The sequence below is a fragment of the Gopherus evgoodei genome, chromosome 4 (assembly GCF_007399415.2).
Source record: "Gopherus evgoodei ecotype Sinaloan lineage chromosome 4, rGopEvg1_v1.p, whole genome shotgun sequence".
NCBI lineage: Eukaryota > Metazoa > Chordata > Testudines > Testudinidae > Gopherus > Gopherus evgoodei.
Window position 1 is genome coordinate 67,482,211 of NC_044325.1, and position 13,234 is coordinate 67,495,444.

General features: G+C 40.6%; 1 protein-coding gene across 6 annotated transcripts in view; it reads right to left on the reverse strand.

The window, feature by feature from the left end:
• Positions 1–13,234, reverse strand: part of PTGR2 (prostaglandin reductase 2) — a 37,114-nt gene that overhangs the window by 1,728 nt on the left and 22,152 nt on the right. For all 6 annotated transcript variants that reach the window (XM_030559618.1, XM_030559613.1, XM_030559616.1 and 3 more), the window contains 7 exons: positions 12,299–12,375; positions 9,043–9,161; positions 6,853–7,044; positions 5,647–5,817; positions 3,958–4,167; positions 2,168–2,289; positions 509–596 (listed from right to left, as the gene is read on the reverse strand). In XM_030559618.1, the coding sequence (XP_030415478.1) occupies positions 509–596; positions 2,168–2,289; positions 3,958–4,167; positions 5,647–5,817; positions 6,853–7,044; positions 9,043–9,161; positions 12,299–12,335 (939 nt within the window). In that variant the 5' untranslated portion in view covers positions 12,336–12,375. The remainder of the gene's footprint in view (positions 1–508; positions 597–2,167; positions 2,290–3,957; positions 4,168–5,646; positions 5,818–6,852; positions 7,045–9,042; positions 9,162–12,298; positions 12,376–13,234) is intronic.

The following is a 13,234-nucleotide window of genomic DNA, read 5'->3' on the forward strand; positions in this document are numbered from 1 at the left end:
CTACATTGTTCAAGTAGATTGTTTAAAACCTGTAGGCTAATAAACCCTTCAAATGAAAGATAAAACATTACTGCAGCTCTGGGTGTACATGAATGTGAAGTTCAGGGAGGGTGAGCAGATCAGTTGGGGGACCACATAACATCAGTAGGCTTCAGGAGAAAAGAGCTGGACACAGGGCACTTACCCACCATAAAGTAATGAAGAGTGACTTTTCAAGTTTGGGTTAGAAATCTCATGTCAAAAAAAACTAGGATTTGGCTTTCTTAATCTAGGCATCAGTTATGTGTGCTTCTAAAGGACCCAGTACATTGCTGTAAAACTACATTCTAAGTAGCTATACTGCCCTTTCTAAAACAGTGCTGCTATTAAAAAAGCCTTCAAGTGTGTTATCATTTCACTCTCCAAAGTGAGGCACCACAGTCAAAGTGATTTTGATATGGGCAAAGAAAACAGACTTCCTGAAAGAAGGTTCATGCCGATGAATAAAATATACAGGTTCGGTTCCTACCTTCAATTTCCCCTCTTTGATCCACTGACAGAGCTGTAGAATACTAGCTTCGTGTTTGTCCATATAGTTTAATACCAGAAACCTCTCCCTGTGAAAGAAAAGAATGGATGATGATTTAATAACTAGAGTGGCTGGTCAATATATTTCAAACGCCTTTGAAATTTTTTCAGTTTTGTGGGCAAATGTAACAGAAGATTAATAGCATTCGCTATAGTTAGAGGTAGTGCAGACAGCTGCTGAGCAAGCTTGCTCATACAATTCTGTACAATGGAAGCTTTAGATGAAATAATGTGGTCTCAGACAAGTAATCCTGCCTGTATTTCAAACAGTATTGAAAGGAGGACTAGCAGTCAAGGAGTGCTACTAGAGCAGGGGTGGGCAAACTATGGCCTGGGGGATGTTTTCATCCGGCCCTGAGCTCCCACTCACATAAAGCAGCTCCTGGAAGCAGCAGCATGTCCCCAACCCCCAATTTCATGAGCATTCATGGCTCACCATACAATCTCCATACTCAGACATTTGCCCACCCCTGTACTATAGAGATCAGCTTAATATGTGTCTGTAAAATGCAGGTAATTTTCTACTCATTTTTTTTTTGCCATCCCAAGTGGAAACCAGCGAACAAAAAAGCTCACTCCCAGCGCTGCTGCCGCAACTACACAGCCACATTAAAGCGCTGACTTCAGTGAGGTATACAACTGTAATTAATGCTTAAGGTGAGAGCAGTGGATCTCAAACCAGTATATACACTGTTTATTTCTGAAGCTTATTCAGGTGTAGAATGCTCCAAGGAATGTGGAGATTTAGTGGGTAAGATGGGAGGTGATCCATTAAAGGATTGGAAGTGGCCAACAAAGACTGAAAAAAGTTAGACCTGATGCATTAGTTATCTGTTCTTAGACCTGATGCATTAGTTATCTGTTCTGGATGGTCCTAACAAGGACCATCCTATAGGATCAGATAGGCATATCTATTAATTTCCTGTGATTATCGGGTGGGTATAGAGGGGACCTTGAGCACTAGTAGAGTTTAGTCTTTGCAGCCTTATTTTAATGTAAGCCTAACCAAGAGCCCATGTTAATTTACATTCATGAATCTTTTTCTTGTATATATTGTGTCATATTTGAAATCCTCTTCCCTAATAAAGGAAATTAGTACTAAAAAGAGTAACTTAAAAAGTGGAAGATGCAGTGATCACAATATCTTCCAAGCAGGATTCTACTTAATTTTCTCTCCTCACACACAACTATTTTCAGAGACAAGACTCTTGCTACAGAACATTTGGTAACAGAACCTTCTTCATATTGAAAAGACTGACAGACAGCCAAAGAATAAAGCAAGTGACCACAGGTGAGGCATATATCAGCCAATTAAAATTATTTAATTCTGCACTGTTAGTACCACTGGAAGTCACAATTCTCAGTGTCCCTTCTGCCCATTTAGTGGCCTCCTCACCAAATGTTTATAATACAAACAGCTGTAAAACACAAAATCACCAGGTCCTTCCCTCTTTTTCAGTAATCCACAGCATTACCATAAAAATGCTTACAATGGATCCAGAGTCCCTCTCCTCAGATCAAATATACTGATAATGTAAACTCAACACCTGTAAATTTGTGTTCAGTTTACCCTGAAGCTGGTGGGGAAGGAGAAATATACCTTGTGATATTCCTTGCTTTCCGTATTTCTTCTACTGCAGGAGGCAGTGGGGGAGGATAAGGTACATCTTTATTATACTGGGAAATCTGTCCACATAGGATGATATGGCTGTTCTGATTCATCTGTTTGAGACAACATAAAATTAGAAATACTACTTTCTTTGTCCTCAAAAAGACACAAGCTTATTAGAAGTTCATTAGACTATATATGGTAATCATGCAACAAGTCATTTTACTTAAAAGAAGACATTGAGAGAAGAATTGTATACATGTGGTCATTCAGCTTGTAATGGTGTAGCAGGTCGTTTAAAAACAGTGCAGTAGTGGGAGGATAAGACCCCACTGTACAATTCAACAAGGTGTTAACTGGGTAACAAATATGAGGGATTGTTACTTTACTGAGTGAGGATGTTTACTGTGGAAGGAGGAACAGTGCAAACCAGGGTTGGAAGGGACCTGAGGAGTTCATCTAGTCCAACCCTGCTGCTCAAAGCAGGGTCAATCCCCAGACTGATTTTTGCCCCAGATCCCTAAATGGCCCCTTCAAGGATTGAGCTCACAACCCTGGGTTTAGCAGGCCAATGCTCAAACCACTGAGCTATCCCTCCCCCACATACTTAGCTGTGTAATGAAAAATAAAAAACATTCCATGTATCTGTTCTGCAGTCTTACACAATTAAGAAGTGTGAGTTTTCTACTCTATTCTTTTAATTTGTGAAACAGGAATAAGGAAGACGGTGTCAATGTAGTCTCTCACTCATGAAAATATGAGTCCTCTCAACCACTTATGCACGTGAAGTGCAGAATATTACACTCCCTTGCCACATTCCAAGTTTTAAAATAAAATAAAATAAATAAATAAAAACACCTTTCCTTCTCTCTAGCCCAGCAGTAGAATAGCCTCAACAAAAAATGGGAGATCTTTAACTCCTGTTGTTGCCCACCAAACCCAGAGCGTACCGGCACTCAAGGGCTGACAGGAGTCAGAGATTCCTGGAAATGCATAATATGCAGTGAGAGAACAGTAGGTATAAGAAGTGATTTAACAACTGTAATTAATTCTCCCCAACTATTTCCTTGATTGATCCCAGCAGCATTCAGATTACCCAAATACTCTGAAAGGTTCTTCTAGTAAAGCTTGAGTAAGAATGAATAATCCATTTTCCGCCTTCCCAGGGACTCCAAATGATGTTTTCAGGAGGTGGACAAACAATAACCCATTTCTCAAACTGAGTAAACCTCATTCAGCTGATAAACTGGATTATCATGATAAGAGTTTTCCTGAGAGAAGAGTTTCACTGACTGTCTCACTAAGGTCTTGATAAGTGCCCCTATTTTCTCCCCTTCCCACCTCCAACTCTGGTGATACTACCAGAGAGGACTGGTTAGGACCCTCACTAGAGCCCAGTAATGTTACTCCTTAACAAACCAGAGATGATCAAAGTTGAAAAACAACAGTAATCACCTTCTCAGACAGGCATTGTTGCTAAAGTACTCCCCTGTCCCTGCTAGTTAGAGGATTAAGACACCAGAAGTAGAATCAAACTCAGGACTCCTGCATCACAATGCAAAATTGCTACTGCTAGGCTATCAGGCCAGTTCAGCATGATAGGCTTATGTGTCTGATGTTTGGACAGTTTGACTCAAATCACATTCAGTATGTCAGGTACATGTGGGAATGGAAGGTTTTCCTATCTTTCATCAGGCTGGTTTACATTACACTCATTCTAAAAGATGCATGAAGAATTTGGGTGTGGGAGGAGGTATAAACAGGACAGCTGGTATAGGTACCTGATTTATAACTGCATCACTGATGTCTCCACCAACATTATCAAAATAAACATCCACGCCAGCTGGGCAGAGTTTATGCAGCTGCTCTGCCACATTCCCCTTCTTGTAATTGATAGCCGCATCAAACCCCATTTCTGAGACCAAAATGGAGCACTTCTCATCTGTACCACAGATTCCTACCACTCTAGAGCAGCCCTCTAGGCGGCCAATCTGCAGAAACACCATAAACAAAACAGTGAGATCATCAATCTGCCCAAATTTCAGTACCCTGTAATCACTTGAATTTTAACCAGCAGAATTACAGACACCAGTACTTTAGGGGCTGAATACAATTTAAGACTGACAAATGTCAAGGACCATTTTCCCTCCAGTGATTGGGTCTCCAGTAAAAAGACTGGAAAATCAAAATGCAAATATACTCTAATTTGATGTATTTGTTCAAAATGCTGTGGTGTAACAATTCGTGTTTGAATTTGACTTGTTTTAAGTTTACTTGTTGAATGCTGTGTATACACACTTTACTCTGGAAAGCCTGGGAGGATAAATAATATTACTACCTTTTTAGAGAACTGTATACAATAAAATATAAAGAATGGATAGAAAGGATAGGTCCATCAATGGCTAAACAGGATAGTCAGGGACACAACTCCATGCTCTCGGTGTCCCTAAGCCTGTGATTGCCAGATACTGGGACTGGACAACAGGGGATGATAATTGCCCTGTCCTGTTCATTCTCTCTGAAGCATTAGGCTTCAGCCACTGTCAAAAGACAGGAAACCTGAGTAGATGCACCACTGGTCTGATCTAGATTGGACATTCTTACATAATGTTATCCAAAGCAACATATGAAAGTATTTACTATGCTTTTCACTAGCCATATCATCCTAATGCACGGGTGAACACATCAATACTCTAGTACAGTGGTTCCTAAACTTGTTCCGCTGCTTGTGCAGGGAAAGCCCTTGGTGGGCCGGGCCCATTTGTTTACCTGCTGTGTCCACAGGTTCGGCCGATCGCAGCTCCCAGTGGCCACGGTTCGCTGCTCCAGGCCAATGGGAGCTGCTGGAAGTGGCAGCCAGTACATCCCTCAGCCCGCAACACTTTCAGCAGCTCCCATTGGCCTGGGGCAGCGAACCACGGCCACTGGGAGCCACGATTGACCAAGCCTACACACGTGGCAGGTAAACAAACTGGCCCGGCCTGCCAGGGGCTTTCCCTGCACAAGCAGCGGAACAAGTTTGGGAACCACTGGTCTAGTAGCCTTTCACACAACTTTTGGTAAGAGTGTACTTTATCATAACGTTCCAAAGTCTGTAAGATTGACAACTAAACACTATAAAAATCTGGTAAAATATTTTTCTATATGAAAATTAGTGTATTAAGTAAACAGGTAGGCAATTAGAAATTGGGGGCAGACTACTATGCAATAAATCAGTTTGTTTACTTTCAAGCCGGTGACAAAGTAATCATCATACTCAACTTCTCCTCCCCTCCCAGTTTCAAGAATCTGAAGTTCAAAACCTAAATACACTCAGCATGAGTCACTGTTGACTGTGAGCCAAATTCACAAACAAAATAAGCAGGTGGGTGTAACTCCAGTGAAATCAGTGGAGTTACAAGAAGGCACATCTCACAAGACAGAACTTAGAAGTAATAGCTCATTCCCTTGCAAATCTTAAACCTGTTTACCTGACCAGCCACAGAACCACAGGCACCAGCAGCCCCACTGACAACCATTGTCTGATTGGCACCCAGAGTCACATGTCCTTTCTCTTTTATTCCTAGAAAGGAGGTCAGCCCAGTAATGCCAGCTGCACCAAGAAAGTAGGAGAGGTGTCCATCAACAAGTTGTGGATCTAGCTACACAAGAAAAAAATAATTAAAGTGAGATTTTGGATTATTATTATTATTATTATTATTTGTTGACTGCAGATTTTAGGATGACAACATTTTAAATAAACACAAGTACAAAATAACCCAGGCTGTTTAGTTCAGACAAAGTATAAACCAGTATTCAGAAGCCTGCTGTACACCAGCTGTCAGATCTACTATAATACTTCGATAACAAGTTTACAAAAAAGTGAAACATAAAAGCATTTTGGAAAAAAAACGATTTTAACAAAAAGTCACTCACAAGAGACTTAAGGATTTTTAAAAATTAGAAGGTAAGATGTAAAATTACGCTATTGTCAATACCGGTTTGGAGACAGAAAATAGTTAACAATGTTGAACTACACCCTCAATGGCCTCACAAATGCTACAGCAGGGTGGACATATCTTGGAGTTGAGTTAATGACACCAATAGTCCTAAAACAAATGTTTCCAGAAAGCCAATCTACTTCAAGTTGCAGAACTTTTCTGTCTATAGTAAAAATGCAATATATATTAAATACTCTTGTGCAGAGGGGCTAAGTTATAGCCATTACAGAACTGTGACTTTGAATAGCCTTACCGTTGTCGGTGTGCTTGAGATTTTACAAGGTTTCACTAATGTATGCTTTTTGCATTTAATACAAAATGTGTTAAGAGCATAGTAGTAAGATATGTTGGTGATCGGGTGTCAAAAGTTCGATCTGGAGTTTGCATGATTAACGGACAAACCTTAATAGCAGCCTCAGAGAAAATGCTGATGAATTTAACAATTTCATCAACATTGGATTGTTTAGTGGCAGGAAAAGGAATTCCTAATTGCTTCTTACAAATAAAAGAGAAGTTAATGTAGACTTTGCCAAACTTAATTTGATCTGCTTTGTAATAACTGATTGCTTTATTAGCGCTGCTTTGTCCTTGACATATCTCTAAAATAACAATCGTCACATGCAAACAAAAGATTTTTTAAAAATGGAGAAAAATAGTATACACACTAACTTAATTTTCTATAGTTCAATATGTTACCTTTTGGAGGAGTCTTCCATCTAGAATGACCTTTGTCTGCCAGGGCCAGTTGAAAGAAGTTACAATATCTCCTTTAGCAAAGTTAGCATGTTTGCTCTCCTCAACAATCCCAATGCCCCCACCATCAGCCACCTCAGACAACTGCCAGGGTAGGAGGTAATCAGAACCTGTGTCTTCATTCATGCGGCAGCGCTAAAAGACAAGGCTGTAATGAGGAGATTCTTGCATGATGATGTACATGAGCTTCCTTTACATGTTCAGTAACTTTGGGGTGGGATGCATTTAATAACAAAGCACAAAGGGCTTCTCCAAAATTTTCAGTAAGAACACCACTTTCACATTCTTAATTATTTATTTCTCCTTTCAGTCATTCACTTAGATACAAAGGGAGGAAATTTTATTTTCCTCAATAGTGTCACCACAAACACACACCGTAAGTGCACCACACCACACACAAACTTCTAGCCAATAGGGACTTGAGATTCTTTTCAAACCCAATTAACACTACTTAATTGGATGAAGAGAACTTTATAGAGAAACATGGGGTACTCCTTCACTACAGGGGGCCAAGAATACTTCTCTTGCATAATCATAGCTCCTGTCATCCCAGGGAATAAGAGCCAAGGATCAATAAAAGCTGGGTCTCTTATATAGGATTGCCAATTTTGGTTGGACGTATTCCTAGAGGTTTCATCACATGACAAACTTTAATTAAAGATTAATCTTTAATTCTTGGAGACTCCAGAAGAATCCTGGAGGGTTGGTAACCCTACTCTCATGTAACCATGCAAATCATTATTAGTAGGCCACCAACCCAGACTCCAGAATGGTTGGTTTAAGATACTATGGGTTTAATATCAAATGTCATGGTAATGTTTTGAATAGGATTTCCTACTTCTTCCTTCAGAGAAAACATCTGGGCCACTTGAGTTCAGCTGCCCTATCTGACCCTAAATTTATTTATTTTTTTCAATAGAAATTGAGCATTGAAAATGGATGTTGAATCATAAATTGCTGCTGGAAAGGCAGCTGGGCTCTTGGGAGAAAAGAATTCCCCTACCTTTCACGCCTCCTTCCCATCTCTCCTTCCTCCACATCATTCCTGATCTGCTTCTGGGAGCTAGTTGAGTGGGTGATGGTGCTGCTGCTACCTCATTTAATGACACAGATGTGGGATTGACCTTCAGGTTGCTGTCACTGGCCTCTTGCTGTCCCATACCCTAGGCCTAGAGTGCAGGCTGGAGTGAATCCCGATGCCCAGCTAGTTGTGCTAGATTCTGTGCTGGGCTGGCAGTACTAACCCTGCTGGATTTTCTATTAGAATTTCTGCCAAATTAACAAGGGACTATTCTGTATAGAGCTGTTGCTGCTACCCAGTTTCAGAGCAAAACTGTGGTGCTTTTGAAGCCTATGGCTGTGGGCCCTCTATGATTAGGGGAATCTAGAAATGTCAGGGTTGTCTCATCCTTCCTTTATATTCTTCAAAAAAAAAAAAAAAGAGTATGTCTAGTCCTTTTCTTCATGAAGCTTGAAAATTTTGTTTTACAGGCCCATGCAAAAATTGCTAAGGGTGGCTCTGCCTAGTTCCACCCCCAAATCCACAGCACTCCCAACTATATATTGTTCATATGGAAGGGCTTTTGCAGGTATTGATGAAGGATGACGGAGCATGAGACAGCCTCACTGGCCCCTCCACAGGCTGTTTGTTTCTTCTTTGCTCCTTCCTAAACCATCCAGAGCAGACGAGCACCTGGCACAATATATGTAAGTAAAAACTGGATAACTACATAGAATTTAAGTGTACTAATTCTGTGCTTGGAAATAAGCCCAGATCTTCAATGGTTTTTAGGCACTGTGATCCCATGGAGTTCAGCACCTAAATACCTCTGAGGGTCTAGGCCCAGACCTGTGGCCCAGACCAGGCCCAGACCTCCTGTGGCTTATATAGGTTTTTATATATAAGAATGGGGTTATATATATAACCCCATTCTTATATATAAAAACCTATATAAGCCACAGGCACATTAATGCCAAATTCCCCCCTAATATAATTCCACAGAAGTGAATGGAATTATATCAGGGATGAGTTTGGCTCATGGTTTGTATAGTTCACACTAAACATCATGGTTGGCACTCAGGTAAAATCATTTTTAGAAAATCTCCTGACATTACCTCAGTTCTTTCACTTACCATGTAAGGGTCCACAGACAGGTAGAGGGTTCGAGCTCGTACCTGTCCATCTGTGATTTTATCTGGTAGGGGGACCGCTTCCATTCGGAAGTTTTCTGCCACTGGCACACCATTTTTACCTAGAATTATTTTAAAGTGAAGCAGAAAAAACCTTAAAATGAATAAGTGATAAAACCTTTGATCTAACTTTATTTTTAAAAAATTGAGGTCTTTTATTTAAATGTTCTGCCTCCTTTTTTAGTAAATAAATTAAGTGGACTAAAATTCACAAAATTCCAGTTTGACATAGCATTCTTGCATAGCATGTCTTAATTATTTATTTCTCTGAAACAAAACAATAAAAGGGCTTTTCTGTATCCCTGTAAATGTTTCCAAGGATCTTTTCAGCAAGGGAGAAACTGACTTACAGCTTCATCTTGCAGGGTGGTGAGAACCCTAACCCTTATCCATGCATGCACTTAACTTCAGATTTGGAAGACAGGATACTGGGATAGATGGACCGTTGCTCTGACACAATACAGCACTTCTTATGTTCGAGTATCCATGCATTAGTGTTTGCAGGATCACGGCCATAGTTCTTTTGGACTGAACTATGATGCTCACATGTAGCTTTGCATTTTCTCATATTAGCATTCAAAAAGGTTAACAAGAATATTTTTAAAATAAAGCATATGACTTTGCACAGAAGGTACATTTAACCCAGGCCTGCACAATTCGTAAAGCGGCGAGGGCCACATTACTCCAAAGAAAACTGCTGAGGGCCGAAACCTCACGGTCCTGCAGAAACACCCCCCCCCCCCGACCAGCACCTCCCGGCCCCACGGAAACACCCCACCCCACCCCAGCACCGCCCAGCCCTGCAGAAACAGACCTTCCTTCCCCAGCACCGCCCCACCAAAACAGCTGCGGGCCAAAAAGGAAGGTTGGGGGTGGGGAGGTGATACTTGATTTTTAATCAACCAGGGACTCCCAGCTGAAGAGGTGGCTGAGAGCCCTCAGGGGCAAATTAAAGGGCCCGGGGCTCCGGCAGCTGGGGGAACCCAGAGCTTTGCGGGGCCGGAGCAGGGATTTAAAGGGCCCAGAGCTCCTGCTGCTGAGGGGAGCCAAAGCCCTTTAAATCCCAGCCCCAGCCCAGCCACTGGAGCCACGGCCGGGATTCAAAGGGCTCTGGGCTGCCCGCAGTGGCAGGGAGCCCTGAGCCCTTTAAATCTCAGCGGTGGCCGGGATTCAAAGGGCTCTGGGCTGCCCACAGAGCGCTGTGTGTGCAGGATTTAGAATCCCCCCACAGGTCGCACAGTGAGCCTCCGCGGGCCGCATGCGGCCTGCGGGCCGTATGTTGTGCAGGCCTGATTTAACCAATTGGAGGCTAAAAAATTAACCTCCTTAATAAATGAATGATTATTAGTCATTTTATTCTTAGATCAATTTTCCAAATTAGTCTAAGTTTCTATAGGAAGCAAAACAAAAAGAATGTCTAATTTTTTTTTTGTTGCAAAGATAGCCTTGATAACCTAAATCAGTTTGCCCTGCAGAATGGTCTTCAGCCACACACAAAACACAGAAAAGGTAAATTCACCCTTTTCCCCAACCCCATTCACTCAAGTGGGATGTGAATGTCAATGCCTGCATAGGACAATTTCAGTGCTCTGAAGTAAGGACAGCTGGATTTGAGATGCTTTAAAAATACTGGTCCCAGTTCTGATCTCACACTTATGGCAATGGAATTTTTCCTGACTTGCACTGGTATAAGTGAGAAAAGAATCAGATCCATTGTGCCTAATTTTGCTCTAAGTTACACACATGCAATACTACTGAATTGCACCTGTGTAACGAGAGAATTATGCTGTTTTTATACTTTTCATTCTGAAATTAGGAAGTGTCAAGGGTAATTGAGAAAAATTAAAAAACAAACAAAAACCAATACTCAAATACACTCACTAATTGTATTTATTTAACATAATTATACTTTCATATGCCTTTTAATAAACTAAGTGTATATATATAATATGGGACAGAATTTATTCAGGCTAATATTTTCTACACATAATGTATAAGTTCACTTCACTGTATCACAGTCTGGACAACCAGGTTAGCAAACCAACACCACTCCTAAGTTCTGAACAGCCCCAGAGCTATAAAGTTTTATCAGGGCAGGTTAGAAAAATGAGATAGAGATCAAATCCAAACTTGGCTCATAAAAATTGAGTTGTTCTTATTTTCCAAAGACGATGACATACTTGTGTAGCGACAAGGTTCTGATTAGCCCCGCACTCTAAAACACAGAGGCGGCATTGGGCCAGTTTCTCTGGTCTGATAAAACCTCTCTGTGCCACTTCCAGAAAGCTGGTGGATCTGGCCAGATGGACTCTATACCACTTCCCTTTCCAGCCTCCCTTGACACAGAAGTCTTGCCAGGGGAAAATATGGTATGGCCAGGTGCCGATATGTTTTAGATATTCCTCCCTGCCACAAAATCCCTTTGGGGCCATAAGCAACTAGAGAAGTCCAGATGCTGTGGTAATTTCCAGGATTGGAGAGCTTCTCTCCAGGGTCTGTGCTAAGTGCACCTCAGCCAGATCTAAGAATTGGGGCCATTTTTAGCATTAACTGCACAAATTGAGGTCACAGATTGATCCTTCACTCACTTTAGAGAAACACCTATCTACAGGAAATACCACTGTCGTTTTTACCTGCAAAAACTATTTCCAAACAGAAATATCCAAAAAGTCAAAACGTTAACTAGTTCTGCAGCAGCAAACTAATAAACACTATTCCAAGAGCTGTTCTGACATCTACAGTGATGCAAGTGCATAAGCAAAGAAGTAAAGAACAAACAACAACAAAAGCCATGTAAATTTCAAGGTCCTTAGAAATATGGTAGGAAGCAGAGATTCAAAGTTTGCCAAAAGAAAAAGACAAAAGTCAGCAGAGAAGCATATTATTGTCAATCATCTCAGAGTGAATTACAAACAGCAGAGTAAAATGAGAACAAATTTTAAAGCTAAAAAGCTGTAAATGATAGTGTGCCTTTGACTATTGCCATTGAGTCACTAATATTACACCTAACTCTATGATCTTGCTTAAAAGTTTGAAGACTGCATATACAGGCTCAATAACTACACATCTATCATAAACCTCTTTTTCTATTGCACATTACTTTCTGGAAATATCTCATGTTACTTTCTTCCCTCTCCATTTAGGAGTATTATGCAATTATACAAAATACACTGATCTTTTGTTGGAAAAAAATACATACCAGGACGTGAGTTCAACACCACTCTTTGTATAATCATAACCACTTTAGCAGGAATTCCACACTGTACGTCAGTGACCCTGCAAAGCAAAAGCTGTTTGAAATGCATGTCAAATTTATAGAATTTTCTTACTGAGAAACATTTTGAGGGTGAAGTATTCAGTAATTTGAAACCCAGAGAAAAACCATTTAAATTCCACATGTGGGTCCAGTGGAGATCATAACATTTAAATGGTCTCATAGACTGGCTGTGGTTGAAGTCACAACTGACTACAGACAGCTGCATATCTTCTGCTTCTTGAGGTAGGAGAACCCTGCCATCCTTCACTTTTGCTCTGCAACTAGTCTGTTAGCAAGGATGAGGATGGGAAACTGATTAAGGAATACAGAGTGTGAAAGAAGCAGGAAAAGAGCTAAAAGAGAACAATTTACCCAAAATGAATGATTAACTTATTTTTTAAATTACTGACTTCAATAGGGTAATGTTTCACTCCCAGTTCCTTTAAGCTTATAAATGAAGCCCATGCTTAACTGTCTCTGCTGACAGTTATACCAGATATGTTAGAAAAAACTCTTTCAGCACAGCTGGTTTGTCTTGACATGAACTGACATTCCATAGAATATTATTGTTAACATGAATTCAAATTTCAGCAACAAAGGGAGTAAAAAAAGATTAGCTGTGAAGGTCTGACCCCATTTAAGTTAGTGGAATTTTGTCATCTACTTTGATAGAGCCAAGATTTCACCCTGTAACCCAATGGCATCTTCTGGAAAGGCTTTAGGATACAACTGAAGTTCTCAATCCTGCCAACACACATGCAATTTTACATATGTGCATCATCCCACTCAACTCAATGTCAGATAGTTCAGACCCAAAAAATAGGGGTTGGAAATAGGTTTTATTAAATATATATTATCTGTAAAAATGGAAACAGGTTT